The sequence below is a fragment of the Ochlerotatus camptorhynchus genome, unplaced genomic scaffold (genome assembly GCF_037179485.1).
Source record: "Ochlerotatus camptorhynchus isolate MF236.1 unplaced genomic scaffold, CSIRO-AGI_Acam_v1.1 ptg000646l, whole genome shotgun sequence".
NCBI lineage: Eukaryota > Metazoa > Arthropoda > Insecta > Diptera > Culicidae > Ochlerotatus > Ochlerotatus camptorhynchus.
Window position 1 is genome coordinate 762,978 of NW_027041125.1, and position 21,151 is coordinate 784,128.

Below are 21,151 nucleotides of genomic sequence, written 5' to 3' on the forward strand. Positions count from 1 at the left end.
AAGTGGTCAGGTTTTGATTCCAATCGATTGGAATGTCATCTACGAATTTGCTAAAATGAATACTTTACCAATTTTTAAAAGGTCACTATTGAAAATTGCACGAACGTGTAACTGTTGCTATAATAATGAAAATTATCACCGATTGATTGTGAAAAACGCTTTCCCTAACACAGATTTAAAAACCGAACACATTCTGATCTCACCGAAAGGTGTTTATTGAATCACCGCGTGTGGTGAGTGGTGGTGTCCAGTGGTCATCATCAGCAGTAATAGCAGTGCTTTCGGTGCGTGGATATGTAGATTGTTCTCCAATACACGATGAAAGGCTGCCCGCAAGCACGAGCTGCGACCCACTGAGCGGTCCATTCGCCGAAGAAGGAGAAAGAAGTTGCACCGCTTCTGATCGGATTTCAGCTGCTCGTCGTGTTCGTTCCAAACAACATACAGCTCGCCAGGCTTATCTGTGTTTAACACCTTAACAGGTGCAAGGCATGAGCACTGGTATCATGAAGAGCTTTGAGTGGGTTGGTTTATTTCCTTTAAATTCCGTTATAATTGCTTATCTTTTGACAGATAAAGGGTGATACGGTCAAAATTTGGTCAATATCAACTTGACGTACTTCTTTCAATTTTGCATTTAAAAAACCTGAACACCCCTCATTTTGAAGGTGTGTGTGTAGAATGTTGCTCCTATTTTGATTTTGGAATTCACTCTTCAGTTGTCACAATGCCGTCCAAGCAAGAAGAGCAGCGTATCAAAATTTTGCTCGCGCTTCGCGAAAATCCGAGCTACTCGCACGCAAAGTTGGCAAAATCGCTAAAAGTTACCAAATCAACCGTTACAAATGTAATTAAAGTGTTTGGGGAACGTTTGTCGACAGCCAGGAAGTCTGGATCGGGGGAAATCGAAAACCGGAAGCCGCTGAGACGACAAAGAGAGTTGCCAGTAGTTTCAAGCGAAACCCTAACCTCTCTCTCCGAGATGCCGCAAATAAGCTGGGTGTATCGTCTACAACCGTGCATCGAGCCAAAAAACGAGCCGGACTATCGACTTGCAAGAAGGTAGTGACTCCAAATCGCGATGATAAACAAAATACGACGGCCAAAGCGCGATCCCGGAGGCTGTACACGACGATGCTGACGAAGTTTGATGGCGTGGTAATGGACGACGAAACCTACGTCAAAGCCGACTACAAGCAGCTTCCGGGACAGGAGTTTTATACGGCAAAAGGCAGGGGAAAGGTTGCAGATCTTTTCAAGCACATGAAACTGTCAAAGTTCGCAAAGAAATATCTGGTTTGGCAAGCCATCTGTACCTGTGGCTTGAAAAGCAGCATTTTCATAGCTTCCGGGACTGTCAACCAAGAAATTTACGTGAAAGAGTGTTTGAATAAACGTCTGCTGCCTTTCCTGAAGAAACACGGTTGTTCCGTACTGTTTTGGCCGGATTTGGCATCTTGCCATTACGGTAAAAAGGCCATGGAGTGGTACGCCGCCAACAACGTGCAGGTGGTTCCCAAGGACAAGAACCCTCCCAACACGCCAGAGCTCCGCCCAATTGAGAAATACTGGGCTATTGTCAAGCGGAACCTAAAGAAGACCAAAAAAACTGCTAAGGGCGAGCAGCAGTTCAAGGCAAACTGGCTTTCTGCGGCGAAGAAGGTGGACAAGGTGGCTGTACAAAATCTGATGACAGGGGTCAAGCGTAAGGCCCGGCAATTCGGATTTGGAAAAGCGGAAGCCTAACTGAATATTTTTCCTGAATTTTATACTAATTGAACTTGAAAAAGAAATTTAATTTGATTTTTTAAATAAACGATTTCACCGATTTACACGCGTTTTCCCTTGACCAAATTTTGACCGTATCACCCTTTACGCGTATTTCGTCTACTACTTGCAGACTTCATCAGTGCCAAGTACTCAACACCACTGAAGAATCCATCTTTTATCTACGAGTTATATACTAATCAATAGGTACTAAAAATCAGCAGGTATCCACTGCCATGTCAAAATTTACCTAACCAGGTACCTAAATTCAGTCTCCAACAGGTAGATGCATGCTACGATGTGTTGTTTTAGATAGCATGCTAAAGAGTCTCGAGTATCCGTTTCCTTGATCTCTATTAAGCAATGTTGATGGATTATGTTTAAATATTTCTAAACTTTCAGCTACGTCTAGTTTCCAAGGCGAAGATACAGTCCGCAGGATATTAATGTTTTCCTTAGTCAAATTGTGCCCCTTTGTAACGATATGTTCTGCAACCTTGGATTTAAATTCATAATGAAGTCCTTTATCCATCTCTTTGTTAGCCTTTTTTACCTCTGCGATGTGTTCCTTAAACCTTGTTTCCAAAGTCCTTTTCGTCTGACCAATGTAGATTTTATTGCAATCTGGACAAGAGATTTTGTAGACTCCGGCTTTCCCTAAGACATTTATTGAATCTTTAGTTGATCCTAACAGTGACTTCAGCTGATTTATCCTACTGCTGAATACTAAATCTAGGCCAAAACTTCTAAACTTTGAAATGGTTTGGTAATGTTTTTGTCGAAATTCACCGCTACCCGTTTTAAACCCTCAGTTACTGGTGTAAGAGTTGTCGAAATACGCCTAAAATGATCCCTTGTTCTTTTATCGATTACTGCTTGAATTGTTTTTTCTTGATACCCATTAAGTCTAGCGATTTAAAAAATGTGAGCTATTTCCTTTGATTTGACTGTATCGCTAAGGGGAAGAGTTTGCATCCTGTGATCCATGTGGTGAAAAGCGGCCATTTTGTGTTGATGGGAATGGTTTGAAGTGCTTAGTATTACTCTCTTTGTGTTTGTTGGTTTCCTATAGATTTCTAAATTGAACGAAGACGTTTCCCTGATGATGAGAAGATCTAAGAAGGGGAGTTTGCCGTCTCTCTCTTCTTTGTGAGTAAATTTGATGTCCTTGTGAACGTTGCTCCACAGTTTTTGATAAATCTTCCCTTTTGACAATGCTAAAGATGTCATCCACGTACCTACACTGGTGGACATAAGTATTCGTCACACGCTCATTATCATTGTTCATGTTACTTTACGGAAATTGTATTTACTATCAACGTAATAATTCGAGTGAAAAAGACTCTCCGCATTGTTCTTTAACTGATGAGTCGAAGTTATAAAAGAACCATTCGATTTTTCGTAGATACTGGCCATAAAATACTTCAGTATCCTTTTTTTGGGTGGACAAAAGTATTCGTCACGGAATTGAGATTATTTTAATATCCAAGCCAAAAATCTGGGAACACTGCAAATTAATGAATTTGACATTTTCCATTCACTAATGTTTACTTTTTGTCAAATTCGACTGCTCTTGCGCGATCTTTATCCGATTTCAAAAAAAATGGGTAGAAAAGGCAAAGAAACTACGGTGGAAGAGAGAAAAATCATCTTGAATTTGTTTAAGTTGGGAAAAACTGTTTCCGAAATAGCTGAGAGTGTTGGTAGGCCCAGAACAACGGTTCAGGACATAATCAAACGATACAAAAATGGCGAAAACCTCAGCAATAAGGCTAGAACAGGACGTCCCTGCAGGTTGACGGACAGAGAAAAGCGAAAAATTGTACAAATTATTGGGAAAGAACCGAAAGTATCTTCATCAAAAGTGCGAGCGGAGTTACTGGAGTTCAGTGGAAAAGAAGTTAACTCCAGAACAGTGCGCAGAGTGTTGAATAATAAGGTTAATCAGGCTAAGAGATTGAACTTCGCAAAAGAGTACCAGAATCACCCAACCAGCTTCTGGAACAAAGTGCTATTCTCCAATGAAAGTAAATTTAATGTTTATAGATCAGATGGACGAGTTCTGGTATGGCGGAGACCAGGCACTGAGCTGCAGAAGAAGAACATCCAAACTACCGTCAAACATGGGGGTTCATCAGTGATGGTCTGGGGTTGTATGGCTGCATCTGGTGTTGGGGAATTGGTGTTTATTGATGGAATCATGAAAAAAAGAGGAGTATTTGAATATTTTGAAACAAAATATGAAGCAAAGTGCTGTAAAGTTGGGCATAGGGGACGAATTCTATTTCCAACAAGACAACGACCCGAAGCACACCGCGGAAGTTGTACGTCTTTGGCTTCTTTATAATACTCCTCACCAGCTCAAAACACCACCCCAGTCACCGGATATGAATCCAATCGAACATCTGTGGGATGTTCTTGATCGGCGCGTTCGACAACATCACATAACCTCACAAAAACAGTTGAGAGAAATCCTTCGTGAAGAATGGTATAAGATCGAACCCTCGGTCTGTGAAAAACTGGTTCACTCGATGCAAAACCGATTGAAAGAGGTCATCAGACAAAGAGGATTAAATACAAGTTATTAATAATTTGAATAATTTCCCCAATGATGATTTTCCAGAGAGATTTTCTTAATGACGAATACTTTTGTCCAGCTGAATTTAGAGTAATTGTTAATGTTTTCTCAATATCATCAGCTTACATTCGTTTTGTTGGATTTTTAATAAAGGGAACTGCGAATGAACCTTGGTTGTTTTATTTGAAGTACACTTTGTTACGAAATAAAATCACACCGCCTAGAAAAATATCACGAAAACATGATACATGTGCACGACGAATACTTATGTCCATCAGTGTATATCAACATTTGGGCAACAAATTCCTATCCTCCAGAGTATTTTCTAGGTTAGCCATGAACAATTCACATACAAATGGAGAAAGCGGATCGCCCATAGGAGCGACAAACTAAAGGCATAACATAACTCGTAGATAAAAGATGGATTCTTCAGTGGTGTTGAGTACTTGGCACTGATGAAGTCTGCAAGTAGTAGACGAAATACGCGTATCTGTCAAAAGATAAGCAATTATAACGGAATTTAAAGGAAATAAACCAACCCACTCAAAGCTCTTCATAATCATAATCATAATCATAATCTTTTTCACTGATAACGAGCTAAGAAATCTATTTAATATTTACTATACTTTTGCTGTGGCATCAAAACTACCTTTCGTAATCCTACGTCAAATATATGGTCGTGTCTTGGATAAAACCTTATCATTCTTTGCACACCTGTTTTAAATTATAAAAATATTCCACTGCAAAAGCCTGATCTCCCAAGTTGCTATTCCCCCCTTATAAATTACCATACCATCAACCACCCATATGGGCCCAGTTTCGGAATCGATTTTCCCTCCATTGGCAATAACATTTTGCAAATTAGGTCAATCCCAATTTCCGATTCTTTTCCCCTGTTGGATGGTATGGTGAAAAAATGGCAACCTTGGGTTGGACTCAAATCATTTCTATCGCTTTTCCCACCAACTCCCGTAAAGATGTTATTTCGCAGCAGATGGAATGCGACGCCGACGACGACGACGAATGCAGCTGGAGAGACACTGCCGCAGTGAACGAAGAAGGACTCGTTTTTTTTCTATGCTTCCAAAATTTCACCCACTTCCAGGAAGGTATGGAAGAGGAGCAATAAAAAATATTGTCCTTTCGCTGTGAAATTCAAGCGAAACCTAGAATGGGGGTGGTGAGCGGGAGTTATCCCACGAGCGTCGCTGCTGTTATTGATTTCGTAATAATAACAAGATATTGTTTATTTTATTGCTATAAATATTTATGGTTCCAATGAAATAAATTAAAATTTAATGTCCTTTCCCGCACGGGTGTTTGTTTGCTTTCTTGCCTGCCAATGTGGTAAGGATTCTTTTCCCAGCTCCGAAGAGAAGAAGACGCGGTTCGCAATTGCAATCATCGATGCGAGGAAAATCGGGTTCAGTTTGGTGGGGCAGTGCGGACCGAGGGGTGCCACCGGCTTTATTTTGGCAAAAGCGATCGCCGTCGGTTCGTTCGTATCCCTTATCAGATTATGGCTTTCATCTCCGTGGTGCGAAATGTGGTCGCGATGATGTCGGAATAGCTGGGAAATTGAAGGATGCGGAACATGTGTTTTGCCGGGAAAATTTTCAACCGACATAAATTTTTACGTGATTACTAAAATTTAAAACAATGCTAATCTTTCTTGCCCACAAACTTTCATCCAACTTCTTTTTTTTTAAAGAACCAGTAGATGTCAATGTTTCGAGTTTTTAGATTTTTTACGGACAAACCCCAAACTGTGGCATCCATTGGAGTTCGGAATCGGTATAAATTCAATTTAGAAATTTATTATCGGAGGGAGTCAGTGTGCTTCGGTTATTATCATCACCCTCACCCGTAGCCGGAGAAAACACAAGGAATGGCGAAATTTATCAAAACGAAAGCAATTGGCTTGAATTGCCGGGCCAATTCATGCAGTTCAAATCACGTTCCGAAGGGAAATCACATCGAAATTGGTTCCCATCAAATATGTTCGCTTTCGTGTGTGTGTGTGTGTGAGCATCGGAATTCGAAGGCTTATTGTATCATATTAAGTAGCCGACAGACAACCGATCGAAATTGGCATCTGGAAAAACAAACCCGATTTTACCGGTGCTCAATCCATCAATTGACAAGATTTCAATCGGAGCATTAGTCATGCTCCGAATTTTCGACCCCAATCGAAAGCTCACGTTCTTCTAGTCAGTGGCATCCTTGCCTGGGAAGGTGAATTGTTTGTTAGCTTTTGAGGTCTGCCGGATGGTAGATGGCTTTAGTATGCTGGAAGTAATTGAATTTTGTCGCAAAAAAAAGGCAGGACCAAAGTGATAACAAAAGGCCATCCATCCACGCATGTAGCACCTGGAGAACCCGGCCGTGCACATGGATAGGAGCAAGGTAATACGGACGGAGAGAACAAACGAAGCAAAATATGATATCTGATGTGTGACATTCTCAGTCGGGAGTAACAATGGAATCCTGATGAAATGAGAACCGACAACCGGGTCGTCCTTCATCAGCTTTCGTTGGGAAATGTCTTAATGCGGCAGTTGGAATCCGGTTGGCCCCTCTGGGACTGTGGTTCGGTAGTTTACTTCCACTGGGGCGTTCATTAAGAATATATAACACGAATCGTGCCAGAATGCCAAATATTTGAAATTTTTCAGCAAATGAACATTGGTTAAATACCAATCCAAAATTGTATTGGCCAAAATGTAAATGATGATGATGATGATGATAATTGCCTTCCACTCATTGTAGCACGGAAACTAAATTCGATAGCAGTGGGTGCTCTTCTCTGTTTGATTGGATCAAGCTTAATAACCACTGATTGTCCTCAACATGTCACTGTATGAAAGTACAAAAACGGGTTTCGTGGATCTTCCACGGGATGGTAGAGAATCTCCTTTCAGCCACATGATCATACAATTGGTCAAAAAACGAGCCATCAGACAGAAGGATACTCCAAAGAGTGTGGAGAAGAGCCCACCCTTATTGCACGAGATGTTAGCAACAGGGAGTTGACAATTTCACTCTCCCCATCCAAATCGCTTCAACCAGGTGCCTTGATGGCCCCTCCCAATCCCAGCATTGTTTTGTATATATGAGCAAAAATATAAATTTAAAATTTAAAACGATCTCACTAACTTTCGCTGTTTCTTCACCCTTCTGTCCAATTTTCGTGCCCATTTGTGAACTCGTTGTTGCTTCTCTGCATCACAGCTAGTCGGTACTAGTCTTCCAAAAGTCTTCCATGTTATTTCTGATGTGTTCTACGATATTTCGACGTCCATTATTTTTGTATGATGATTTTGAGTTCCTAGTCTTATAAAACTGTAACATCAATGCGAAAAAGGACAGTGTCTCCGGGTATTTTCTTAACGAGCATCACTCCATTGTCGTATCGCATGTGCTCCATTTTGCAGCTCTTCTTTCACTTTTACTTCGTTGACTCCATGGTACCGGAAAAGATATAAATATATACATTATTAGCAATGATGTGATATCACCACAACGGGATGGCCTTCAGAATGGTTCAACGGGTGTGAAATGAGGAAACAATTTAATTTGACACGATTTAAAGTATTTCAATGCAACATTACATTTGTTCACTTACAATTAATACATTTTTAAATATGTTATATTAACTAATTTCTGAAAGCATTTACCTGTGTTTTAAACAACTAGTATCAATGTTCCGTCATATTGTATCTTCAAGTGATCTTCGCAAGCGCCACATTTCGTTCAGGCTCTTTGGAACTACAGGTGATGAAATATAAAACGCACCTTTTAAAGTGAATTGCACATAACAATGTTCATCACTTACTCACTCATGAAATCTGCCTCGACCAACCTGGCAGAACGTGGCGTAGCCCAACAAAAGCACAGGGAGCCAACGACCAAATGTAAATGACCAAATATTTCAATGCACAGTGGTCCACAATGCAGATTTAGGTGGAATGATATGTTTTGACCCTGAAATTGAAACTTTAGACTAAAAGTATCTTCAACAAAGTTGTTCCTTATAGTTAAAGGGTGATACGGTCAAAATTTGGTCAAGGGAAAACGCGTGTAAATCGGTGAAATCGTTTATTTAAAAAATCAAATTAAATTTCTTTTTCAAGTTCAATTAGTATAAAATTCAGGAAAAATATTCAGTTAGGCTTCCGCTTTTCCAAATCCGAATTGCCGGGCCTTACGCTTGACCCCTGCCATCAGATTTTGTACAGCCACCTTGTCCACCTTGTTCGCCGCAGAAAGCCATTTTGCCTTGAACTGCTGCTCGCCCTTAGCAGTTTTTTTGGTCTTCTTTAGGTTTCGCTTGACAATAGCCCAGTATTTCTCAATTGGGCGGAGCTCTGGCGTGTTGGGAGGGTTCTTGTCCTTGGGAACCACCTGCACGTTGTTGGCGGCGTACCACTCCATGGCCTTTTTACCGTAATGGCAAGATGCCAAATCCGGCCAAAACAGTACGGAACAACCGTGTTTCTTCAGGAAAGGCAGCAGACGTTTATTCAAACACTCTTTCACGTAAATTTCTTGGTTGACAGTCCCGGAAGCTATGAAAATGCTGCTTTTCAAGCCACAGGTACAGATGGCTTGCCAAACCAGATATTTCTTTGCGAACTTTGACAGTTTCATGTGCTTGAAAACATCTGCTACCTTTCCCCTTCCTTTTGCCGTATAAAACTCCTGTCCCGGAAGCTGCTTGTAGTCGGCTTTGACGTAGGTTTCGTCGTCCATTACCACGCAGTCAAACTTCGTCAGCATCGTCGTGTACAGCCTCCGGGATCGCGCTTTGGCCGTCGTATTTTGTTTATCATCGCGATTTGGAGTCACTACCTTCTTGTAAGTCGATAGTCCGGCTCGTTTTTTGGCTCGATACACAGTTGTAGACGATACACCCAGCTTATTTGCGGCATCTCGGAGAGAGAGGTTAGGGTTTCGCTTGAAACTACCGGCAACTCTCTTTGTCGTCTCAGCGGCTTCCGGTTTTCGATTTCCCCCCGATCCAGACTTCCTGGCTGTCGACAAACGTTCCCCAAATACTTTAATTACATTTGTAGCGGTTGATTTGGCAACTTTTAGCGATTTTGCCAACTTTGCGTGCGAGTAGCTCGGATTTTCGCGATGCGCGAGCAAAATTTTGATACGCTGCTCTTCTTGCTTGGACGGCATTTTGACAACTGAAGAGTGAATTCCAAAATCAAAATGGGAGCAACATTCTACACACACACACCTTCAAAATGAGAGGTGTTCAGGTTTTTTAAATGCAAAATTGAAAGAAATATGTCAAGTTGATATTGACCAAATTTTGACCGTATCACCCTTTAGGCTTTCATTTTTACAATAAATTCTAGGGTGGTTCTTATTATCATTAAAATAAAAAATCTAACTTTTTTGTTTGAATAAATTAAGGTATACCTTTTTCGGCAAAGTTATAGCTGAGTCAATTTCAAGCCCCAATCAGAGATATTAACATTTGAAAAGTGCATATTTTTAGTAGAAAAACGTCAATAACTCTTGATCGGCGAAATATATTGACAAGCTTTGTGCAGCAAAAAATTTTGCCTTCTAAAGATCTAAAAGTTATTTCAAGACACCTTGCTGAGAAATTTGAAATAAGAAAACGAGAGAAAAACAATTTTTTTTAGAGACACCCTAACTCAATTCAAGAAAATAGCTCTTAATCGGTCAATTGAAGAGATACAAAAAAATTGTTTCCAAAAAAGTTGCTTAAATAAGCTCAGCTATAACTTTGCCCAAGAATGTATACTTTAATTTATTCAAACAATGAAGTTAGATTATTGATTTTAATGATAATAAGAACCACCCTAGAATTCATTGTCATAAAAATGAGGGCATAACTATAAGGAACAACTTTGTAGAAGATACTTTTAGTCTATAGTTTCAATTTCAGGCTCAAAACGTATCATTCCACCTAAGTCTGCATTCTGAACCGCAAAGGTAAATATTGGCCGATATTTGCCATTCCAAGGGCATTTGACAGTAAGTAAGATGCCCGTCACGCTTTCTTCAAAATACCCACAAATGAGCTAAGCAAATTTAGTTTTTTTTTTTTTTTTTTTTATTATTATAGTCACTTTAACACTCTTGGGTCATTCGTGACTTGTCCGGGGGTGAGATTTGAACTCGTGACTTTGGCGTGAGAGGTATGGATGTTAACCACTACGCCGGGGTCGCCCCCTAAGCAAATTTAGTGTAAATGGATTTTTTTTCATAAATGGGTACGTTTAAGTAAGCGTGCTAGCAATGGAAAAGAGACGTCCCTGGAGGCCGAGAAGAACAGTGTATAGGAAGTTTGCTATGCCCAGAAACAGCAAACGCCTGTTTTCAATTCCCAGAATGATGCATATTACTTCTACCAATTTTGAGCGATATACTATACGAAGAATCAGTCAGTGGATAGAGATGAGACCAAGCGACTGACGATGGCGGAGGAAAAGCGTTTGGAAGCATTATGAGAGAGGGCACGGGAAAAATAAACGAAACGCATGTCACGATGCAGGAAAAATGAGAAGAACTTATGTATCTTTAAAATATTATAGGTAAAGCAGTGAGAGACGTGACCGTTGTTGAACTGTTGAAGATCTTCAGAACAATATCTAAACAACCTGAAGCCTTTAAATTATCCAAAGGACTAAATGTAAATCTCTGATCAGCTGAAGATCTTTGGAATAATTTTTAATCAATCTGATATCTTCGAAAAATATCTGAGAAACGTGACTTGAATTGTTAAACTGTTAAAGATCTTCAGAACAATATCCGACCATCCTCAAGTCTTGAAAATGTCCTTTGGACTTTTTGGCAATCTTTGATCAACTTAAGGTCTTTGGAATATTTCCCGGTTAATCTGATATCTTTAAAACATATCTGCGAGACGTTACTAGATTTTTTGAACTGTTGAAGATCTTCAGAACAATATCTGAACAACCTGAAGTCTTTAAAAATATCCAAAGGACTAAATGTGGATCTGTGATCATCTGAAGATTTTTGGAATAATTTTTCATCAATCTGATATCTATGAAAAATATCTGAGCGACGTGACTTGAATTGTTAGACTGTTGAAGATCTTCAGAACAATATTCGAACATCCTCAAGTCTTGAAAATATCCTATGGACTTGTTGGCGATCTTTGAAGAACTAAAGGTCTTTGAAATATTTCCTTGTCAACCTGATATCTTTTAAAAATATCTGAGAGGCGTTACTTAATTTATTGAACTTTTAGAGATCTTCAAAACAATATCTGACTATCCTCAATTTTTGAAAAAAATATCTAAAGGACTTTTTGGAGATCTTTGATCCACTGAAGGTCATTGGAATATTTCCCGCTCAATCTGATATATTTAAAAAATATCTGCGAGACTTTACTTAAATTGTTGAACTGTTGAAGATCTTCAGAACAATATCAGGGCAACCTGAAGTCTTAAAAAAATCCAAAGGACTTAATGTAGATATCTGATGAACTGAAGGTCTTTGTAGCAATTTTTGATCAACCTGATTTATTTGAGAAATATAGGAGAAACGTGATCTAAATTTTTAAGCTATTAAAGATCTTCAGAACAATATCTGACCATGCTCAAGTCTTTTGAAAATATCTGAGAAAGGTGACTTGAATTGTTCATGGATCTTCCTACAACTCCACTAGAGTTAACAGCAATACCTACAAGTTTACAGAATTTCCAACAGGTTTGCTGCTCTTCCGACACATTCATAGATCTTTCAAGAATTTCACAAAACTCCTAAACTATTAAGAGTCTTTTTTTCTCTTTTCCGTAGAAAAAAACGTATTATGTATACCGTGTCATCATTCGCTTTACCATTTCATAGAACATTCATGCAGTGCACAGCACTTTAGAGATTTTTTGTAGAATTTTCGAGATGTTCATAGAACTCCAGAGATGCTGATAGGTCTTCCTAGTAGTGCATGGAACTTCTGAGATGTTCATAGAACTTCCGACCAGTTCATAGATCTTCCAAGCAGTTCTTAGGACTTCCGAGATGTTCATAGACTTCCATAACTCTCATAGAGCTTCCGAGATGTTCATAGATCTTCCGACATGTTCATAGAATCTCCGAGATGTTGATAGAACATCCGAGATGTATTATTATTATTGTCTTATCTCTCATGGAACATCCGAGCGGTTCATAGAACTTCCGAGAAGTTAATAGAGCTGTCGAAATGTTTCATATAATTTTCAAAATGTCCCTAGAACTTCCAACCAGTTAATAGGACTTTCAAGAAATACATAGAATTTTTGAGTTGTTAGCAGAATTCCCGAGTAGTTCATAGACCTTTCAAGCAATTCATAGATATTCTGAGATGTTCATAGAACTTTCGAGACATTCATTGAACTTCCGAGATGTTCGGAAAACGTACGAGTAGTTCAAAGAGCTTCCGAGATGTTGATAGAGCTTCAGAGAATTTTACAGAACTCCTACACTATTAATAATCTTTTTTTTTCGTTTCCGTTTTCTATGTATTATATATACCGTGGCAGCATCGCTTCACCATTGTATAGAACTTTCGTGCAGTTCACAGGACTTATGAGATTTTTTTTTAGAACTTTCGAGATGTTTAAAGAACTCCAGAGATGCTGATAGGTCTTCCTAGTAGTGAATGGAACTTCTGAGATGTTCATAGAACTCCCGACCAGCTCATAGATCTTCCAAGCAGTTCATATGACTTCCGAGATGTTAATAAACTTCCAAAACTCTCATGGAACTTCCGAGATGTTCACAGAACTTCCGAGCAGTTCATAGATCTTCCGAAATGTTCATAAAACCTCCGAGATGTTGATAGAACATCCGACATGTATTATTATTATTGTCTTATCTCTCATGGAACTTCCGATCGGTGTAGAACTTTCGAAATGTCCCTAGAAACTTCCAACCAGTTCATAGAACTTCCGTGCAGTTCATAGGTCTTTCAAGAAATACATAGAATTTTCGAGATGTTTGTATAATTCCCGAGTAGTCCATAGAATTTTCAAACAATTAATAGATCTTCCGAGATGTTCATAGAACTTTTGAAACGTTAATTAGGCTTCCGAGATGTTCGTAAAACATACGAGTAGTTCATAGAGCTTCCGAGATATTGATAGAGCTTCCGAGATGTTGATAGAACTGCCGAGATGTCGAGAGAACTTCCGAGGTATATTATTATTATAGTCTTTATTAAAGACATATCTCTCATAGAACTTCCGAGTCATCAATAGAACTTTCGAGATATTCATAGAATTTCTGAAATGTACCTAGAGCTTTCGAACAGTTCAAAGAACTTCAGTACAGTTCATAGGACTTCCGAGTAATACCTACATAGAATTTTCCTGATTACATGATGATCCTGTAAAATTTCATAGAACTTACAAGCAGTTCGCAGAACTGCTGAGTAGTTCACAAAACTTCCGCGATGTTCACAGAACTCATCATGAGAGATAATAATGATTTTTTTTAAAGGATTTTCCTTCTTTTGAACATGAACAGTTCATTCAAGTTTAACTGTTATCGTGATTTTTGGTACCTTGAACAAAATATGCAATTACATTATTCTTCCTTCGGATCATTATATTCTCACAACATGCTATTTGACTGACTGATAGATTACTTTGACTAAGTGTTTCTATATCAGTTTTCTTTTCTTCTTCCTGACAAGAGACGGAATAATTAGTGGCGCTTTGAGTACAATGTGAAAGAGTCCTATTTACCATTTTATTATTTGCTAGTTATTCTCTTTTACAAAACAGCTAATGTTCTTCGCAAGCGTGAAGTAATAATTTTCTGAAATTCGGCCTGGTGACCATTTGCTCTAATGACCATCCGACCTAATAGCCATTGAGCTTAATGACCATTCGGCTTAGTGACCATTCAGCTTAATGACTATTCGGCCTAATGACCATATGGGCTAATGACCCTTCGGCCTAATAACCGTTTTGTGTTGTGAATGGCTGTTCAGTCTCGACAAAATCAAAATACTGCTATTTAATTTTTGTCCAACGTTTCGGTCCGTTTGGGACCTTCTTCAGGGACTCTAAAATTGTTTATTAACATTTTAGTTGTTTGAAAATGTGTTTTAATAATTTTTACAAAATTTGTTATTTTTACCAATTTTTACAGTTTTCTCGTCTAGTGTGGTTCTGTGGAACCTGAAGATGTCCCGAGGTCAGAGTTTTCCCGCTCAAACACAAACGGTACGAATTCATTTATCCGTCGAAAACCCTTTCCAATTTCTACGCTCTGGAATTCAGTACACGGCACTAGAATGATCACCATTGCTTTTTTACCCAGTCCGTAGTGTTTGTGTGATCATTCCTCAGCTGATCAATACGTGTGTGTGTGTGTGTTATAAACTTGCTTGTAAATTGCCTGTGTTTGCGTGTATTTAGCTATCCACAGTTTGTTTTGATTTTGGTTTTCAGTTTCTCCCATTCCGATTGTTTTTCAGCCAATGTAGAACTCCTGCATATGCGACGTGAAGATTGTCGGTGTCCGTCCGTTTGTTGACTGTATTTTTTGTGTTGTGAATGTGGCAGCTCTCCAGGATGGGTGGATTGTGTGATTTGTGTGTTGTGTCCATTATTTTCGTCTCTTCTAACTTAAAGTTGTGTTCCGTTCGGGCTGCATGGTTGACAATAGCGGTTGTATCCCATATCGCTTGGATTGCTATATCGTTCGTTGTGTGTCCCGCTTTTTTTAGTGTTTGTAGCTTTTTGAGATTAGACTTGTGTTTCGACAACCGTGTTTTCAACTTTTGTGTGGTCATACCAATATAGCAGGCATTACAGTCAGAACAATCTATTTTGTAGACAACATTACTGCGTTCATCTACTGGTGTTGGATCTTTCACCCGTGGTAGGAGGGATCCAATGTTTTTGTGCTGACTGCTAGCTATGTTTACATTCGGATATTCCTTCCGTAGTGTTTTCGTTAGAGTTTGAGACAAACCCCTAATATTAGTGAGTGAGCGGAATGTTGTTGTTGTATCTTCATTGCTGCTCACTTCCATAGCTGTTTCTGTTTGCCTGTTTCCACTGACCCTGTTTATTACGCGATTAATGATATTCGCGGGATAATCATTGATCCGTAAGTGTGCAAAAATAATGGATTTTATCTTTTTCAGGCTCAGGTTAGTAGAGAAAAGTATGACCCGCTTGGCAAAATTGGACGCTACATTAATTTTTAGTGACATTGGGTGCCCTGAATGGAAATTTAGGAACCTACCGGAAGCAATCGTTTTAGTATACCATTCCGTTCTGATCATGCGATCCTCTCTTCTAACGAGTACCATATCCAGAAATGGGAGGCGGTTGTTTTCCTCCTTCTCAACCGTGAACTGCATGTGTTGATCCTGCTGGTTGAAAACATTTTGGACTTCTGCTACTTTGTCAGTGGGAAGGACTAGGAATAGGTCGTCGACATATTTCCTAAGGAACGGGATCGCGATGACACTTGATGCTACCGCATCGTCCAGGAGGTCCTCCATCACGTAGTCTGCAATGATGGGAGACAGTGGGTTGCCCATCCCTGTGCCAAACGTCTGTCGGTAGTAAGCTCCCTCGAAAACAAAGTAGCTGCAATCGATGCAAAACTCCGTAACTTCCCAAAACAGGTCCAAGCAAATCGCTGTGTTTTTCCCAATGTCGTCCCAGTGCCGGAAAATGCTCCTCTTGACAAGACTTTTTGGGATAGAGGTAAACAGTGCCACCACGTCAAACGATACCAGAATATGTCCCTCCGGAAGCTCGATAGAGTTAACATATTCACAGAACCCAAACGAATCCTTGATGCTGTATTTACTGACCAGCGAATTTTGCAGGATTTTGCCCACATATTTGGACAGTTCGTATGATGGTGCTGTCATACAGGGCACGACAGGTCGTAATGGTAAACCTGGTTTGTGTGCCTTCGGTTGTCCGTAGATCTTTGGGCAAACCGCTCTGTAGGTCTTCAGTTTCGAGGCAAGATTTGGGTCCAGTAAGTGTAGATCTTAGAGTCGTTTTACAATGGTGTTGTTTTTGTTTTGAAAAGTGCTTGTGGGGTCTTTCGCTAACCTTAGGTATGTTCGATCGTCCTCTAATAGGGTCTTCATCCTGGTCGTGTATTGCTCCCGTTCCATTACCACAGTTCGGTTACCTTTGTCTGAGTTTACGACAATTATCTATGGATGGGTCTTGAAGAACTCCCTGGTGTGCTGCTCCGCATTCCTGTAGAAATTCGTTGCAGGGTCATTGGTGCCACCGTGTTGAGCCCTATGTAGGTAGTTTTGTATCTGGTTTGCCACTGAGCATCGCGTTCGTTCTTGAACCGCCGTATCGTCATTGGTCCTGATAACGGACTCCACATCGGCAATGAGATGATACATCGGAACTTCGGACAGGTTTTTGTGCGGTAATGCGAACTTAGAGCCAAGGCTCAGAAGATGTGATGCCCAGTACAGTACTTTCGGTCTAATGACCTTCGGCCTAACGACTTTCGTTCTAATGGCCTTCGGCCTAACGACTTTCGGTCTAATGACCTTCGGCCTACTGACCGTTCAACCTTATGACCTTTGGACTATAGATACTGTAGATTCCATAAATAAGCGGAGGCAAAGTATAATGTAGCCAAACGAACTGTTAGTTAGTGTATCCAAACGAGCATGACGTCATCATACTGTTGTTTGAGGGAGAAGTATTGTAATATTATGAGCACAAAACGCTTTCCACACTCCACATTCCGATTTATTTCTCGGACAACGGAAGAAGGATAGGTAAAGTAAACCATTCCTCGATTCATTGTTGCAAAGCTTTGAACTTCATTTTGAACTTTTGCGCACGAAACAAAACTGCACAACGAAGAGCTTTATGATGGCATGAACTTTTTTCACAGATGCCAGTAAGAGATTTATTTTTCATGGTTGCCAGCCAAAACATCTTTTTTTTACCTACGCTTATCTATTAAATGTATAGTATCTATACTTTTGACTAATGATCTTCGGCCTATTGACCTCTGGTCTAATGGCCTTCGGCCTAATGACCGTTCGTCTTTATGGGATTCTTTAGAGCAAGATAAAAATAGATATAGAGAATTAACAGAGAGAGATTGGATAGAGAAAAACTCAAAAAAGCAGCTGAAACAATTTATAAAGATAGTTCAAGCGAAACATCAGACGGGGAAGCTACGGATGAAAACGAGACTGAAGAATAAATACAAAGATTGGAAAATAAAATTCAAGAGGAAATGAAGCCAAGATATGCAAGACGAAATTCAAGTAAAGATATGTAGCGATAAAGGTAAAATGAACAAGTTTATGTGAAATTCATACCAGTTAAAACAAAAATAAATAAAGACATGGGCTGCACACTACTTATGAGAGATGACAAACGAAATGGTTTCAATAAAAAAAAAATATATATACATGGTAAGATCGTTCCAAAAAGTTACCTTAAAGGTAAGTGACTATTATTGATGAATCATTATATAAACATAAATACAAAATGGAAGGGAGGGTCCAACAGGGAAACCGATTGAAGCTATTTGGATAGGGAGAGTGGGATTGCCAACTTCCTGTTGCTAACATTTCGTGGATAGAGGGCGGGCTCTTCTCCACACTCATGGGGCATCCTTCAGAACGAGGGCTTGTTCCATTGCGAATTATATGATCTTGATTGCTGGGAAGGAGATTCTTATTCTCTTCCCGGTGGGTTTCGTGTGGGAGTTTCTGCTTACGGGTCCACCTCTCCGTTTTTGGTGCTTCATACAGCGCCAAGCTGACTATGATTTGTCAGTGGGATTTGATCGAGTCGTTCCGATTGGATTGCCCATTGCTATGTGCAGGCGCCTTGCTACATGAGTGGTAGTCTCAATCATCATCATCATCATCATCATCGGCCTAATGACCGTTCGTGCTTATGACCTTTGGACTAATGAATCGGTAAACGTATTTTTTTGGTTGATTTCCCGGGAATGGTTTCCCGATTTGTCACTAGATTGAGAATTTTCATGTACTCTCCAAAATTCGCCTTGCCCACTAAATTCCATTCAAACTTTATCTGCCCTGCTGTGCCGTACAATGTTTGCTCATTGGTTTGTGTTTGGCTGTAACGAAATTACAGTTGTGTCCTTGTCCTGTTGGTTTTAAGGAACCACCAAATAATCAAAACTGACCCAGCTACCTTCCAACACCCCGTCCCAGGTGGGTCACTCCGGAAGGAATCCTGAAAGGAGCTGCCATCATTCTGACGAACGTGGAACAAACTCAAACTGACAGGCGAAAATATTATTTTCTCGAAAACCACATCCGAGCTATACACAGCAGCCAGCAACAACAACAACATCAACAACAACGGGAGAAACCCGAAACCTGGCCAAATGATAGGTATCGTATAGTTTTCCAGACAAATATTTTCCAGGAAAACTCATCCGTACACGTAGACACGCACGCACGCACTGACGCACGTTCTCACATGTCGGGATGTTTTTCTGATGTGACCAAAACTCCCATCCCACCACCCGGGACCAGGAACCTTGGGTCGACTGAAGTTGGAGGAGGGGGAAGAGACAGAGAGAGAGAGAGTAATTTAATTATGACAGCCAAGCTCAGGACAGCTCGTTCGTTGCTCGATTCCATCCTTCCGAAAATAAACAACCCATGAACAACAATCTGTCAATCACGTGGAGGTGAGTGCGAAAACATCCGAAGGTTGATTTTGAAGCAGTTCAGTGTAAGTTCATTGAATTTTTCCATCAACATTTTTTCGGATATTTGACTGCGCCTGGTAGGTAGGCAACTGTAATGTATTTTTTTGTATCACTAAAACTTACCTTTTTGTCGTTCTTGTACCAGGTGAGCGTGGCCAGTGGGTTGCCTCCGGTTGAAATGCAGCCCAGCTTCTGGACGGATCCGGCCGGTATGATTAGGCCTTCCTCGTAGCCGGAAATTATCGGCGAGCTGGGAGGTACTGTTTTTGGAACGGATAGAAAAAAATAAACACGGAACATTAGAATGTGTGCGCCCGTTTTGATGGGCGGACTGGACATGACGTGCGATGAATTATTAATGATGGAAACAATGGGCAGCGGAATTTTGCCGAGGGATTTCCGAGGAATGGGGATTTTCGGATCGTTTTTGTGATAAAGGTCACTTCCACTGGACGGTGGTCGGGTGGATCAATTTTGGTTTGTTTTTCAGGGAAAAACCATGCGCGAATGAGTTTATTTGTGTTGCATTTAAAAGTATGATCACATGAAATGAAGGTAGCATTAAGCTTCTCACTGGATGGAACGGTGCGTTGCAGGCTGCCGTAATGGAATTTCCAGATGGGCTTTGTGCAACAATTTGTGGAATTGAGAATAGTTTGCTATGCTGATGACACATTCAGTTATTATTCTGGTGTAGGCAACGTTGCTAATTTGTTAATAGAAGTACGGAAAGCAAATAACTTTAACATTAACTTCCACAGAATGCTTCGTAGCCATCTCAAAGATGTTTGGAAAGCGTCTCATAGCATTCTAGGCTAGTTTATAAATCTATAGGAGAGCTTCTCAGGTTTCAACATTTTATAATGGGATACTTTTCACAATATTATGACAGTTATTTTCTGGTAAAAATTGATCAGTTTCATGACGAGAACGAAAACCCGCTTCACTAAATCGCAATTTTTTACTCCTCTCGTGGGACCGAAACTTTAGTGAAAAACAAACACCACCCGTCTCATTTTCTGCGAGATAAACAATCCCGTCTACTTTCAACTCCTCATGCATTAATTCATGGAAATGATCCAGGGATCAAGCAAAGCGTAAAAATACGCCGCTTCTCCTATCGCGTGGTTTGCAACCCTTGATGAATCCTCTCTTTTTCTAATTTTGGAAAAAATCCCCAACGCAGGAACTGATTCGGTCCCAGAATGTAATTAAAAGCATCGACGCCAGACGCATAAATTGCTGAGAGTGTGTGAGTGTGCCCGCGCAATGGACTACCGTTACGCTGTCAGTTTTGATCTCACAACTGCTGACAGCATGGCGCCACCTTCCTATGGGGAAAAAAAGTTATTCAACAAAATAATGTATGATGATTTCGATTTTTTTTTGGGAAAAATATCGTTTAAGAAGCGAAAACTGACCAAATATTTAGCAGGTTAAGAATTAAAATCACAAAGTGTACCAAATATTTTCTTCGTAAAAGGTTCTAATTTTATGAAGACAACATTTTCCGGTTCTCTTAACTTATTTTTACTAGCGACATCTGTTGGGAAAATCAACTATGCTGGAAATTCATTCCAATAACGACAACAAACACATCAACAACAACGAGGAGGAGGACAAACAAACAAACGCGGAATGGCGTCCTTCCTTTTGCATCCAGATATAAGTTGCTCCTAATTAGCATGCAAATCAACTTTCGCACGCTGACTGGTGGAGCATTCGTGGCGGATTTTTGGTGTGTGTTTTGACTGTTTGTTTTTCTCGATGTTCTTTAAAATTTATTGAAGACCGCATATTCAAATGCATCCGCATTATTTTTACTGGAAAATTTCCACGTGGATTTCACACGAATGAATCACTTCATTCGAGCAGTTCAAAATAACGTTTCTTTCCTTCCACGCGATCTTCACAGAAGGAGCAATATTTTGAGTAGTTGTCTTCTAGAGCTTCGAGCTAAAAGGGTTTCATTTATGATATGCCTGAAAAGTCTGAAATTTATTGCCACCGTTTCTTGAAATCTCTGGTAGAAGTATGCCCCAAAACTGCTCGACTATTTGATTAATTGCAAAATCACATGGAAATAATGTGTCCAAT

General features: G+C 39.9%; 1 protein-coding gene across 2 annotated transcripts in view; it reads right to left on the reverse strand.

Moving 5' to 3' along the window:
* The window catches only part of sns (sticks and stones), a 441,055-nt gene that overhangs the window by 78,836 nt on the left and 341,068 nt on the right, over positions 1 to 21,151 (reverse strand). For both annotated transcript variants that reach the window (XM_065237807.1, XM_065237806.1), the window contains exon 8: positions 19,178 to 19,314. In XM_065237807.1, the coding sequence (XP_065093879.1) occupies positions 19,178 to 19,314 (137 nt within the window). The remainder of the gene's footprint in view (positions 1 to 19,177; positions 19,315 to 21,151) is intronic.